Source organism: Natrix helvetica, assembly GCF_964273705.1.
Source record: "Natrix helvetica genome assembly, chromosome: Z".
NCBI classification, from domain to species: Eukaryota; Metazoa; Chordata; class Lepidosauria; order Squamata; family Natricidae; genus Natrix; species Natrix helvetica.
In genome coordinates, this window is record NC_138554.1 from 76,136,348 (window position 1) to 76,151,934 (window position 15,587).

General features: G+C 45.1%; 1 protein-coding gene across 1 annotated transcript in view; it reads right to left on the minus strand.

Annotated features, from left to right (window-relative positions):
* The window catches only part of BMPER (BMP binding endothelial regulator), a 473,492-nt gene extending 460,317 nt beyond the window's left edge, over positions 1 to 13,175 (minus strand). The window contains exons 1-2 of the mRNA XM_081971272.1: positions 12,871 to 13,175; positions 11,284 to 11,369 (exon numbers count right to left, since the gene is read on the minus strand). Of these exons, the coding sequence (XP_081827398.1) occupies positions 11,284 to 11,369; positions 12,871 to 13,000 (216 nt within the window). The 5' untranslated portion in view covers positions 13,001 to 13,175. The remainder of the gene's footprint in view (positions 1 to 11,283; positions 11,370 to 12,870) is intronic.
* Between the last annotated feature and the right edge of the window lie 2,412 nt (positions 13,176 to 15,587).

Consider the following 15,587-nt stretch of genomic DNA (forward strand, 5'->3'; position numbering starts at 1 on the left):
GGCGTCTATCAAGACCCCGAGGTGGAGAAGGCGGGTGCTGGGAACGAGGTGATTCTTTTTGAGATTCACCCCAAACCCGTGATTATGCAAGGTGTGAATGGTGAGGGTGAGATCGCTTTCTGCCTGAACCGGAGACCTGGACAACAAGTGGATGTTGTCCAGGTAACAGAGAATCTGAACTGGAGATGACCTGATGTGGGCGGCCAGTACTTTTGTGAATATCCTGGGGGCAGAGTATAGACCAAACAGAAGAGCTCGGTACTGGAAGTGCCTCCCCCCATAGGAGAAGCAGAGATATTTTCGGTGGTCTATGAAAATGGGGATAGGTCAAGTCAACCGATGTGAGGAAATCACCTTTCCTGACCGCCTAGAGGATAGTGTGCAGAGAATGCATTTTGAACCGCCGATAGACAATGTGGTGGTTCAATGTTTTTAGATCTAAAATTGCTCTCCATCCCCCAGGATTCTTCGGTACCACAAACAGGCGGGAATAAAAACCCTGCCCTTCCTGATGGGGAGGAACCACTTGGATGGCCCAGATCTCCAACAGGTGCTGAATGGCCTGTTCCATCAGTGCCTTCTTGCAAGGACACTAAGAGACCGGGCATGGCACGAAGTGTTCCTGGGGGAAGAGAGGAATTCTAGCATGAGATCAAATTTGACAGTTTTGAGTACCCAATTGTCTGTTATGGTCTCCTCCCAGCAGTGGGCAAAGAACGCCAGGTGGCCTCCGATCAGAAGAGAGTCCAGATAGTCATTTCCTATGTGAAAAATGGCGGTTGCCTCCTCCACGATAAGATTTTTTGGAGGGGAAATGCTGTATGTTTCTATTGGACCTGTCCTGGTGAGATCCTTGTCTGGGAGTGTAGGATTGGTGTTGTGGATGGGGAAAGGAAGGTTCCCCCATCTGCCAGTCGAAAGGGCAACCTCCTATAGAAGGAAGCAGGCCGACTGTCCTGTTTCTTGTAGATGGAGGAAAAGACCTTGTGCTTGTCTTTAGATCCCATGAGGTACGTGTCTAAGGGCTTACCAAATAATTGGGTGCCACTGAATGGGGTGGCTGCTAGGCACCACTTGGTATGGACATCTGCCTGCCATGGCTTGAGCCAAAGCAGACGCCTGGCCTTGACAGAAGAGGCCATGGCTTTAGAAGCAAATCTAGCAGCATTAAGGGAAGAATCAGCCGCAAATTCAACCACTGCCCTGATCTTATTGAGATCCCTGTGATCTAGTGTCAGTAGGAGTGATGCGCTCCTGAAGCTGTTCAATCCAAACCAGGGCCGCCTTGGAGAAAAAGGAAGTGGCTGTAGAGGCCCTAACAGCCCAGGCCCTAGCCTGATAGTTTTTGATTAAGGTTTGATCTGACCTTTTCTCCTCAGGCTTGAGAACCTCCTCAGGGGCTCCAGAGACCACAGTATGTGAAAACAGGGCTGCAACCGGTGCATCCACTGGGGGAGTCTCAAAGAACTTGATGAGGTCTGGTGCAATGTTGTAGAGACGTTTGTCAAGGTTGGTCAGCTGTGGGCCCGTGCCTGGAGACTCCCACTGCTTCTGGATGACGTTCAGGAATATCTTGGGAACAGGGATCACCTCTTTTTCCACCGTGGATTTGGTGAATGGGGTACTGGGACCCTCAGTTGAAGCTGGTTCTGCCGTTTTATCCTGTGAAGTAGAAGCTGAAGCAGAAGATGGTAAGTTAGCAGCTTTAATGGCCTTGAGTAGAAGGGGACTTGAAACGATCAGTTTTGAATAATCCAGCAAAGGCAGGGGTATCTGGGGTGACCACCTCATCATCAGACAGGTCTGAGTCCTGCAGGTTATCTTGCTCCCCGCCAATTGAAGCCTGAGAAGTAGAGGCAGAGGGATCAGGTTGCTGAGCCGCAGCAGAAGATTTATGCTTATGGCCATGTGATGGAGCAGGTTGGGATTGCTGTTGTAGGCCAGCAGCCACGACCTGTTTAATGGTTTCAGCAATGATGGTTGCCTTATCAGCAGGAGAGGTGTACATAGTGTGGGGGGCCCCAGAGCCATGTGTAACCAGGAGGGAAGCCTGTTCAAAGGTGCGCTCCATATTGAGAGGGACATCAAAGAAATTGCCTCTGTTGTCAGGTTCCATCGAAGATGAGGACTCCAAAGAAGGCAATTCCCCTTCAGAATAGGTCAGGGGGTTTCAGGGAGGCAAGACAGGTGGAACTGGGGATGCCACTTGGTGATCCTCGGAGGGAGGGAGGGCTGGGCAGTTAGACTATGTTGTTGTTTTTGGGCCCTCTGAAATTCTTTCCCAAGGGCCTTCTGCCTGTGCTCTTCTGCCCTGGTAGTCACTTTAGAGACCTTGGGGTTTGCTCCTGAGGAAGGGGTCTTTTTGGCTTGCCTCTTCCTGCTGCTCTTTGCCCCTGATGGCCCTGCCTCCTCTAGTCCTGCATTCGTATCCATAGCTGGATCAGCCATTTCCCCAAACATAAATCAACACCCCAATAAGATAAGCAACGGTCTCACCCGTTTGCTGGCCAGGCGCTCCTGATCCAGTCCACCTTGGGTGATCCCGCGTTGCTGGGCACTCCAAATGGCTGCTGTAGAGTTTGCACCTTTTTTAAAGCATCCAAAATGGCTGACTTTTTTTCTCTGAGGCTTTTCCAAGCCTAAAAATGGCCGCCGCTATCTTCATGGGCTTTTCCGACCCGCAAAATGGCCACCGATACTAAGTGTGGCCAGGCGATCTGCAGAATGGCCACAGGACTCGCCTGGAACTGCTGTGCACGAAACAGCCAGTCACGCGTCCCTCCAAGTGCCCAGAATCAAGGAGCGCTGCGGGGAAACAGCTGTGGAGCCGTAGCTCGTGAGCTGGCTGATTTGATTGCAAGGCAGGCTTCCTGAGCGAACTCATGGCCGCAGGCAATCAGACAGCTGAGGAGTGGCAACCAGAAATCAGTGTCAAATTTCCCTCCAATTTGTAGAATAAAAGATTATTTAAGGAACCAATTTAAAGGAACAACAAAAAAGTTTTGGAAAAATTCACCAATTAAAGATATAATTAACTAATTTGGAGGAGAGATCAATTCTCACAACCAGTCCACGTTGGACTGAGTCTGAAAACTGGAGGGGAGCCACAAGGGCCCAATAACATCATAAGTGTAGATTCAGTCCAATTGGTTAAAGGACGGAGCATACCCAGCCTGGCTGCTGTCTCTACGATAACAGGAAAATGACAAGAGTTCAGTTAACGTGCTCACAGATTTCAGTTTGGAAATACAATGTATATAATTTCTGATCCAATTTTCTCTATCAGAATAAATGTGCTAAAAGGATAATACATTAAATTTTTATTCTCTGCTTTGCATTTTTTTGAGGTAATTAGAAAAAAAACCCATCATCCTGTACCAATAATATCTTATTCGAACAAAAAAATATAAGCAGGTATTATGCACTTGTGCTCATATAGTAATTTGAAGTGTTTAGTTAAATTTTCTACTAAGAATAAATCACCTAAAGCAGCAATGGCGAACCTTTTTTGGCTTGTGTGCCACAAGTGGGGGGAGCGCAGGGGGGTCGTGTGTGGGTGTGCCACACCCATAATGCAACGTGCGATGCCCCAGTGCACATGCGCGCACAACAGGTGTGACCCCCCATTTTTACATGCTTTTTCACCCTCCCCAGGCTTCAGAAGCTTTATAGGAGCCTTGGGAGGGCGATGCCCTCCAGAGGCTTCAGGGACCGTCCACAGGCTTCCCTGAAGCCTTCGGAACGCTTGCTCAGAGGGTCGTTTTAAGCATTCCGAAGGCTTCAGGGACCGTCTAGAGGCTTCCCTGATGCCTTCGGAGCGCTTAAAACAACCCTCCGAGCAAACCGGAAGTCATTTAGATTTATCCTTTAGTCATTTCCGGTTTGCTCGGAGGGCCATTTTAAGGGTTCCGAAGGCTTCAGGGAAGCCTCCGGACGGTCCCTGAAGCCTCCGGAGGGCCTCCGGGGGGACGGGTGAGGCTCTTTTCACCCTCCCCAGGTTCCTATAAAGCCTCTGGAGCCTGGGGAGGGCGAAAAATGGCTTTTAAAAATGGTGAACTCAGCTGGCCAGCACGCCCATGCGCGCTGGCCAGCTGACAGGGCAGCGCCTCGTGTGCCCTGAATGGCTCGCGTGCCCTGAATGCCATAGGTTTGCCATCACTGACCTAAAGAATTTTATAAAGCTGGTGCTGTCTGATTAACAGTAATATTCTTATATATCTTAGTAAAACACCTGGATTTCCCCACAATAGTTTGAACTTCACCTAACCTCATTTCAGCATAGTCTAGTATGGACTGTGACAAATCATGTATCTTCCGAAATTACTGTTTTAAGCAATTTTGGGTGAAAAATGTGGCCCACAACAATATTGCCTTTTAAGTTTATTTATTTCAGAATCATTTTGACAGATGGTCAATCTATAATGAATAATGAATTTCAAGCTATAATGGGTGTTATACTTTCAGAAGAAGCTTGTGTAGTTATGAATATTCTATTAAACACAGAGAAATGATAAATATCTTAGAAGGTGGGAAAATGATCTTTAAAGTATTTTCATACATAAAGCAAGGCATTCTTCAGTTTCTTCACAACCAGAAATAAAGGGAGATGTTTCACTTTTTTTGTTTTTGTGCATCTATTTTTAATTAACTCTTGACAACCCAGATGATACACCATTAAGAGAATCGTTAGTTATAATATCTTTGATAGTATTTTAAGGTTTGATTTCATGGAATAAAAGGTGCAGCTAAACTGTTTAATTTTACTTTACATACTGACTTCTTTGGAAATTGTCTTCTTATAAGGCTTTTTCCTAGTTTGATGCTGAACTAACTTTATACTGTTGGTTTTGTAAGCATGGTTGGATATGCAAACTTTACAGTTAAATATGCAAAAAGATTGTCATGGTGGGTCTCTATTAGATCCCAAACCAGAGACTAGAAGAAGGGGAAGGGCAGAGTTCCGATTTAACAAAGCATTGTGTAAGTGCACCTCACAAGTACTTGAACTCTTGCTTTGGGACTCCAGTCAGGAAAGTTCTTCGTGCCTGTTTCACAAACTTATGGGTGTAAGGATGCAACATACCTTTCAGGGATCCTACCCAGATCCAGAAAATAGATCTTAATATGCATTTAGTTTGCAAGTTAACTCAATAGAAGCAATCCAGTGCTAAACATACATAAATATTCACAATGCTTAATGTTAGATATTAGCATATATCGTTGTAAGTCTCCACTCAGGTCCGCCGCTAGGGCGGGAACAAGGGGTTGTTCTGATTGGACGGGAGGTGTACCCTATCCCTATAAAAGGGGATACCTTAAACCGCAAGCTAAGCTGGATCACTACTATTACTAATAAAGAGCTGTTAAGTCACTGCTGCGTCCGAAGTCTGTTCTCTCATTGCCCGAATCTAACACTGGCGACGAAGATGGGATCGAGAGACAGATAGGACGAAGAAGCTACCTCCAGAATCCAAGGATTTGATCCAGCCTAGGAATTCGGCAGAAATTCCGGCAGCCATCTCAGTGCGGCAAATTCAAACGCAGACAAAATGACGATGCACATTCCTCCAGCTTCATTCGACCAAATCGCCGATCATTGGGAATCCTACATGCTGAGGTTCGAGTGTTTCCTCGAGGCGAACGATTACACAGGAGTACCGGACTCTCGAAAGAACATATTCCTGAGCTACTGCGGCCGAGAAGTTTTCGAAATGGCCAGAGATCTCTCCAAGCCAACACCCATAGAGGCGGTATCATGGGCGGCGCTACAACAAACATTGCAAACACATTACGCGCCAAAACCTTCCCGCCATGTTCGCCGCCAGCAATTCAACACGAGGAACCAGAAGGCGGGAGAATCAATCAACCAATATGTTGCAGCACTCCGGAAAGCGGCAACGCATTGCGAGTTCAGGGATCTGGATGAGCAAATCCTGGCGCGACTCATATGCGGTTTGAGAGACATTTCTCTACAGAAACGGTTGTTGGCCAAACCCAACTTAAGCCTACCGATTGCACTCGATGAGGCGAGAGCCTCCGAATCAGCGGACAGATCATCCGAGACCATACAACGCGGATACAGCGCGACCCAGACTGGAGCCAGACACGCCAGAGTACATTATGAGGACACCGATCAAGAGGTCGAGGACAGCGAGTTCGAAGACAGCCATCGTATGCGGAGCAATCACACAAGACCGGTGGGGAAACCCGAATGCTGTTTGCCACCATGTGCAAGTTGCGGAGGGAACCACCCACGGTCTACCTGTCGTTTCAGAAATGTTGTTTGCTCGCATTGCGACAAACTTGGGCACATCGCACAAGTGTGCCGGAGCGAAGTCCCTGCCTCACAATGGCAGCCTCCGACGTACCGCCGACAGAAGCCCAACCCAGGGGCTTGGCGGAAAAGCAAAGGGCGCCCAAAGAGAAATCCAAGGGAGTTTGCCAAGAGAGAATACACACAAAGAGCTGAAAGGGCATATTACCAGAGAGCCGAGAGAGAGTATCCCCAGGATACCGATGCCGAGAGAGAGTTGACCCAGAGAGAACCAATGCGAACCTATCTCACAACGATAGGTCAGGTCCGCACCAAGCGGCCTAAAAAGCTGAAAATCACTGTCCTCCTGGAGGACTCCCCTTGTGAGCTTGAAGTCGACACGGGATCGTCCCTGATGATCATCTCATGGTCCGCCATGAAAAAGGCAATTCCTAGCCTTAAGAAGCGCCAACTGCAAACACCAGACATCCTGCTACGAGACTACCAGGGGAACAGGGTCCCCATCGTGGGTCAAGGCACGTTTCGGGTGCAGTTCAAGGACATCGTAGCCCAGCTGTCCGTGACTGTCGCTAGCGCACCATTACAGAGCCTCCTGGGACTGGATTGGTTCGAAGCCCTGGGGCTAGAAGTCACCGGAATCAACGCCGTAGAGAACAGCAGCGCTGAACAGATTTTTAAGGAGTTCAAGGATGTGTTCAGCCCTGGTCTTGGTAAGTATGTGGGTAAACCAATATCATTCAATCTAGACCCAAACGTGGCGCCAATCCGACTCAAACCTAGAAGAGTGCCTTTTGCGCTCCGTCCCAAGATTGATAAAGAGATTGATAAGCTCGTAGAGCAAGGGATCCTTGAACCGGTGGATCACATGCGCTGGGAAACCCCCATAGTGACCCCAGTTAAACCAGATGGGTCAGTCCGTATCTGCGCGGACTATAAATGCACAATTAATGTCGCCCTACAACAGAGCGCGTATCCTGTGCCCGTAGTCCAACATCTATTGCACTCGTTGGGGCCAGGAAAAATATTTGCAAAATTAGACATGGCACAAGCGTATCAGCAGTTGCCTGTGGATAGCGCCACGGCAGAGGCCCAAACTATAGTGACGCACAGGGGTGCTTTCAAATGCAACCGGTTACAATTCGGCGTCAGCATCGCTCCAGGTCTGTTCCAAAGCGTCATGGAACGGCTTTTGCAGGGAATACCAGGAGTCGTCCCCTATTTCGACGACATCTTGGTGTCGGCTGCAAACGAGGAGAAACTATTAAAACGTGTTAGAACTGTTTTGGCCAGAATCAGAGAAAAGGGCCTCCGCCTAAAAAAGGAAAAATGCCAAATTAACGTGCCTAGCGTAGAATTCCTGGGGTATAGAATCGATGGACTGGGTATACACCCAACATGGAAGAAAATTAAGGCGATCCAAGACGCCCCCACACCACGGAATCAGACCGAGTTGCAGGCATTCCTCGGACTACTTAACTTCTACAGCGTTTTCTAAGACAGAAAGCTACAATCGCTGAGCCGCTACATCGACTCCTCGCCAAGAACGCAAAATGGACATGGGGACGCCCCGAGGCAGCAGCTTTCGCCGCAGTCAAGCGCCTGCTCACGACCGACTCGTTACTCATCCAATACAGCCAAACTCTACCACTGATTTTAACCTGCGATGCATCACCCTTCGGCGTCGGCGCAGTCCTCAGCCACAGAATGCCAAACGGAAATGAAGCACCCATCACATTCTACTCAAGGACCTTATCATCGGCTGAAAGAAACTACAGCCAGATGGACAGGGAAGCATTAGCCGCTGTAGCAGGAGTCAAACGTTTCCATGAGTATCTCTATGGCCGCGATTTCGAACTCATCACAGACCACAAACCACTGCTGGGTCTTTTGGCGGGAAACCGCCCCACACCGGTCTCACTCTCCCCGCGCATGACCAGGTGGACTGTTTTCCTGGCTGCGTATTCCTACAAACTGATACACCGACCGGGTTCCACACTAGGGCACGCTGACGCACTCAGCCGTTGCCCACTTCCCGAACTGTTAACAGACCCCACTCCCGAGATACCGGTTTTATTGATTGACTGTTTGGACTCAGGACCAGTTTCTTCTGTGGACATTGCTAAATTTTCTGCTAAGGACAATGTAATCAGACAGGTACAGACTTGGGTATGGAGGGGATGGCCCAAAGGAAATGTGGGACCCGAATTCAAATTATTTTGGTCAAAACGGGATGAACTGTCGGTTTTACAAGGTTGTTTATTGTGGGGGGATCGAGTTGTTGTTCCATACGCGTTGCGGAGAAATGTATTAGAAGCGTTACATGTTGGGCATCCGGGGATCGTACGGATGAAAGCGTTAGCTAGGAGTTACGTTTGGTGGCCAAACATGGACAAAGAGATAGAGGAATGGGTAGCCACTTGCGATCCGTGCCAAGAATCCAGACCAGCACCCCCTGAAGCGCCCGCCACGGAATTGGACAAACCGAAAGCACCCTGGTCGCGAATACACATTGATTTCGCAGGGCCAGTCCAAGGGCAAACTTTTCTAATAGTTGTGGATGCATACTCCAAATGGTTGGAAGTAGTCCTAATGACTTCAATCACGGCAGAGGCAGTCATTAAGGTACTACGGCGGCTTTTTGCCACTCATGGCCTGCACGACCTCCTGGTTTCCGACAACGGGCCCCAGTTCACGGCCATGCAATTCGAAACGTACTTAGCAGGTCAGGGAATTCGGCATGCCCTAGTCGCGCCATTCCATCCGGCTTCGAATGGACAGGCGGAGAGAATGGTGCGATCTGCAAAAGAGGCCCTCGCTAGGATGGGCCCAGGTGATTGGCAAACACGAATTGATCATTACCTACTAATCCAGCATATCACCCCTAGCGCCACGACGGGTAGGAGCCCCGCTGAACTCCTCATGGGCCGCCGTTTACGGTCTCACCTGGACCGACTTCACCCAAACTACTCTGCCACATCACCCCCCGACTCCACAAGCAAAATTCGGAATTTTAGTATAGGGGATTCAGTATACGCCCACAACTATGCAGGGGGAACTCTGGGGTCGCCTAACACATTCCAACCTGCGATCGGCTAACGAAGACTACATTCCGTCAGAAAATCAGCAACCCGAGAATTCGAACACAGAGGAATACAGCACCACGGAGCCTGAAGTGGAATCAGGGATCAACGACAGAACGGAACAGCATCCGAGCGAGGGGAGCCTTCCATCCCCCGACTGCGAAACGGAACAAGCGGAACAAGCCGATCTCACACCCACTCCAACTCAACCCGAACTCCGACGATCCACCCGAGTAAGACAGAAACCGGCATATTTAAAGGACTTTGTCACAAACCGGAACACTCCGTCTAAGAGGGGAGGGGTGTTAGATATTAGCATATATCGTTGTAAGTCTCCACTCAGGTCCGCCGCTAGGGCGGGAACAAGGGGTTGTTCTGATTGGACGGGAGGTGTACCCTATCCCTATAAAAGGGGATACCTTAGACCGCAAGCTAAGCTGGATCACTACTATTACTAATAAAGAGCTGTTAAGTCACTGCTGCGTCCGAAGTCTGTTCTCTCGTTGCCCGAATCTAACACTTAATAGTGGTGAAAGTCAATTAATCGATTAATTTACTGGGAGAAAGATTCTTTTAAAAAAACATTAAAATGGGAAAAACCTCACATAATAACAGAGAAGCAACACCACCTTGATTGAGAAAAATAGAAATAGTATCTGATTTCCGCAGTAAACATAATATAAATGTTATGAGAAATAACTTTAAAATCATATTTCCTTGTTTTGTACAAATCAAAGCTGGAAAACTAAATAAGATACTAAACAGGATTTTATATGAACAATTTAATTGTTAATACAGTATGTAAAGTACATAGATACTGTACCTACATATTAAACAGCTGGTTGTAGACATCTATAACTATAAACAAAACCCCTATTAATATATTATAGTTTTCTCACCTACATCACATTTCTCACCTACATTATTGAATGATAAATTATAGAGCTATTATCTTAATAACAAAACTTTAAAAGTTGCAGTAATCTGAAATACTTGTCTTTCTTTCTGACATAATAGATGCAGGACCATCATTCGATTGCCATACATAAATAAATATTTAAAAATCCAAAGTCTATCAAATCACTTTTCAAAATCTATAAATGCAACATTCCACTGCGGTTCCTATATAATCATCGATTAAACATTATTTTAAAATAAGTTTTTTTACTATCATGAATAATTTTTTTTTATAATTCCTAGAGTCTGATCTACACAGTCTGTATTTTTGTTTTGAAACTAGGGTTGTCCACGAAAGATAGAATTATTTCCTTTACTACTGAATACAAACTGGACTCATTGTTAAATAATAAGGAATCTGAACCTCTCAAACAACAGCCAGAGTCATTGTCAGAGTGTAATTTTTTTTTTTTCAGAAATATTATGTGTACAGCATTGTCTCTTTGTGACAATATGACTGGCCAAGAAAGTAGCATCAAACCAACCATGATGATTTTGAAAGCAAATTGGGGCATCCAACCCACCAGGACTATTTTGCCTTCATGAGCTCATGGAAAAAATGGTTTCAAGACCATTTTTTCTTTTTGTAGAATTTGGATTGAAATATGTACAGTTTCAGATTAAATATCAGAGTTTTCATTCTCCTGATTAGCAGAAAGATTCATTATAAATTAAAAAATATAAATGCTTTAGCAGTCATGTGATGCGGTTGTGTAGAAGAAATAGCATTAAACACAAATATATTCAGCAAACAAAACATTTAGGCATTTTTACAATATCATGGGCAAAGTCAGCTGAAAGATGTGTGTCTATACTAAAGTCAAGGATATTATTCTAAGATTATGGAGCTGCAAAGTTTTTCAGCCAGTGCAGAAGGTGAGATAACCTCTGGCTGCCCAAAGAAAAATGATAAGCCATATATGATTACAGTAGTTATTTTTGTTTGATTTTATCAGAAAAATCCACACTTACCAAGCAAATGCACTTTATGCAAGGGTTGTCTGTAATAAATGGGATCTGTATAATTTCTCCCTCTTTCTCACATTTTGCAACAGAACCTATATGGAAAATTTTAAAAATCAATATTACTTCCTTGCTTTGCCTGTCCAACAGCCATCTGCACTTTGCCAAAAAACCATCAGTGCACAAGACTGCAACAAATGCTGCAGTCATATAATTATGGAAATAGGCCCTACTGAAATGAGCAGGAGTTATTTCTCATTCATTATATTATTCCTTTACTTACATGAACAGTATATGTTGGTTAAGCTACAAGAGCACTCTTAATGTTGTTATTTCAAGAAGAATAAGTACCTGTAAATTTAAAGACACCAACAGCACAGTAGAGATAACTATTTTTCCATAACCAACAAGCACTTTTAAATTCAATGATGATAAATATGTGCCTAATGAGATACGTTTTTATTCCCACGAAAGCTTTGCTAGCTCTGTATTTTAAAACTCAAAAATTCTAAACTGTAGACTAGATATTTCTATGGACATGAATAGATGAACATCTTATCTAATTTGGATCAGAACATGATATGCTAGTCTTTCTTTGCCAATATATTAAACTAATCAAATTAATTTGATTAGCAAGATTATATATATATATATATATATGTGTGTGTGTGTGTGTGTGTGTGTGTGTATATATATATATATATATATATATATATATATATATATATATATATATATATATATATATATATATATATATATATATATACACACATATACATACACACATATACATACACACATACACACACACACACACACATATATAAATGCACATTCCCAAATTTTTAAAAATGCCAACTGCTATTTTGGGAAATGCAGCGCTATACCTTTCACAATGTCTAGAACTGGAATGTTTTTGCACCAAGTATCAGGCAAATGTATGTTTCAGGGCAGCATGTGTGCGCGCGCGAGCAGGCGCGTGTGCATCTTAAATCTGTCACCTACTTCAACAAAATGCTATTTAACATAGTGTGCAGTTTTTCTGACATGCAATGTGTAATCTTTAAATTCATTCAACTCTGCTGGGGCAAAAGTTTTCAGGATGCTAGGAAAGCAACACATTCCTCCCAATGCAATTTTATCCAAGTAAGCTGATGATCAAGATACACTAGCTATCTTCACAAGGGAAAACACTCTAGATTTCAAGCACATGTGGCAGAGTGCACTAAGAGACTCCATGATGTTTGGCACCAAAAGCACATTTGACATTTAAAAGAGGATTACCTCCAAATCGGGTTAGCTGCTTACAATCATAGCTGTTTAATAACAGGGTTTCCAAAAATCAAGAGACAACCTTAGTAAACACTGTTTGTCTTTTTTAGAACATTAATTTATTTATAGCAGAAAACCGCTACCAATCATAAACCGGTCTATTGCTACACATGCTCGTCTCCATGAGTGCATACATCCTCGTTGCCCCTCGGACTGAAAATCGGTGCCTCGCATAATTTCTTTGCGCGCAACATTTTCAGCCTTGGGTGGAAAGCGCGTGTGGCTACCGCTTTCTCCCGGTATCCCTGCTGTTGTCCTTACCTGTCAGGAAGGAAGACGCCAGCGTCACGGGGAGTCCAAGGTGATGCAGCCCCAGCCAGCCGACAAATACTAGCCCTGGAGAGTTGAGCAAGGGAGCCGCCGCCCAGGAGCTGAACAAGAGCCAGAGCATCGTCCTCAGAGCTCGGGTTCTTGAGCGACCTAGAGCTCGGGAGAGCGTGAGGGGATTGCAGGATCGCGGCGGCGGCGATCCGGCCGGGAAGTTGCCGCTGGGGATGCAGAGAAGCGGGGAAACAGAGCGGGATTAGGCACTGGTGGGAGGGTTTTTCGCGGCGCTGTTCCTGCCGCCGTCTTCGGGCCGAGATTTGAACCGCTCTCCTGCCCACAGACCCCTCCTGAACGGGATATGGGTGGGCGGGGAGGGTGGAGGAGACGCCAGGCTGGGCGGGGCCGGCCGTCTGCCTGCCTGCCTGCCTGCCTGCCTGCCTGCCGCATGAGGGACCCCTGCCTAGTGTGCTGACAGGAGCTGCCTGCTGCTACCGCCGCTGACTCTGTTCTGCCCCGACTGTAGCCAGCGCCGCAGCCTTCCCGCCAGACATTGGTGAGCCGTGAGCCATCAGTCCCTTTGAAGGAGAGAGCAGGAGAACGGGGAAAGGCGCCGGCACTTGGAGCTGTTAGCAATTGTTGTCTTGTCTGGAGGAAATGCCAAAACTCGAAGCTTCAGGTTCGCCCGGCTGCCCTAGCCATGTCTTTTGACTTTTTTATTTTCTTTTTGGGTCTGAGATCCGTCCAAATCTTAATAAATTCGGGCGGAGAAATATTGAAAGAAAAACATCGGGGAGCTGCAGTAAGGAATTTTTTTTTTGCCTGCGAAAAAACTATCTCGTTCTCATTAGTGTATTATTTTCAAATCGCACCGCAACCAAGTTGTGCTCTCTACCAAAAGAAGGGGTGGTGGTGCTGGAAATCAGCAGAGGAAGCTTTCACAGCATTGTGATGAGTTCCAATCTGTGTACACTTTGTTTCTTTAGATGAAGGAAAAACGAGGGGAGAGGATTAATGGCATATAATCGGTTATACTATTTTTTGGTTAGAGGCATTATGAATGTTTAATACCCACAGTCATAAAGCTACAGATGATGAGTAGCATTTTTTCATACTGGAAAAATGACTCATTCTAAAGTATTGTTAAAATGCACACTCCATGTGAAAAAGATAATCACAACATAGGAAAAATGCTGTTTGCTTCCAAAGGCAGCACATGTAAGATGTAGGCAAATACATATAGATTTAATCAGCCAAATGAAATTCATTGTCCAGCTAAAGTTTCTTGATCAGATCAATGGCCTAGTGACAAGCTGAAGTATCTGTATTCTGGCACTCTTTCCATAATCTTTCTTCTCCATGTTTCGCTAATGTTTTAGATCTCACATGCCATTTTATAGAAGGTGCCAAGTCACAGAATAGTGTAGCAATCCGAAATGCAGCTGAATATGCATTATATAATAATTTTCAGGAAATATTCAGTTCTTGGGCCACTTCACCCAACTGCTCTGTAGTCATTCATCCACTCTTCTCATTGCAACCATATTTGTGGTAAATTAATTACCATAAGCACATGTTATAATGTCACATGCTACCAGGTTGGGAACATGTCACTACCGTATTTTTCGGAGTATAAGACGCATCAGACTACAAGATGCATCAAGATTTTGAAGAGGAAAATTTAAAAAAAAAGTTTTTGCACTCTGCAGACTTCCCAAAAATTTTTCGCAAAAATGGCCCCTTTTTGTAAAAAAAAGGGGGGGCATGCATAGCCTTTAGGAGGCTTGCAGAGTGTTCTTGGGAGCTTGGGAGGGGCAAAAATGAGGAAACATTGGCCCATTTTTCGCTCATTTTTGCGCTCCCCAGCCCCCAGGAGCACTCTGGAGGCCTCCTAAAGGCCATGCATGGCCATTTTTGCAAAAGGGGTGGGGTTTCTGGAGTCAAAAATGCTGTATTCAGTGTATAAGATGCACCCAGATTTTGAGGGGGAAAGGTGTGTCTTATACTCCAAAAAATATAGTATACATTTTCTGCTCATTTATTTGTGGTTTGGTTTAAGAACAACTATGATTTCTAAGGTGACTTCAACCACTATAATTCTATGATCAACCTTTAAAAAACTGTACTTTAAAAGTGCAAAGGAAAAATGAATAGTGATTTTATTTTTAAAAAACTAAATAGAAACATTTAAGCTACTTTTAAAATATACTGAACACAAAAACTAATATTGATTTCAAAGAAAAACTATTAATCCCACAAGGCCAGATTTTTCAGAATTTTCAACAATTCTTTGTTGCATAAATTCTGTGAATGTATAAATGAAATGATCAACAGTTTGCAATCTCCTTTGATACATATGAAGACTCAATAATAAGATTATAATAAATTATTCTATTGCTGATCTACTTTGGTATATGTCCATGATGACAAACTTATGGCACACGTGCCACATGTGGCATGCGGAGCCATTTCTGACAGCACACGAGGCATTGCCTTTTCAACTCCAGCATGCTGGCCAGCTGATTTGGGGCTTGATTTTTGGCCTTGATTTTCAGCCATTTTTCGCCTTCCGGAGGCTTCCCTGAAGGCTCCAGAGGCCGAAAAACTGCCCAATGCGCAAACCGGAAGTCCATTCCCAAACTTACACTTTGCATGTTGGGACGTTTTTTGCCCTCCCCAGGCTCCTAGAAAGCCTCTGGAACCTAGGAAGGGTG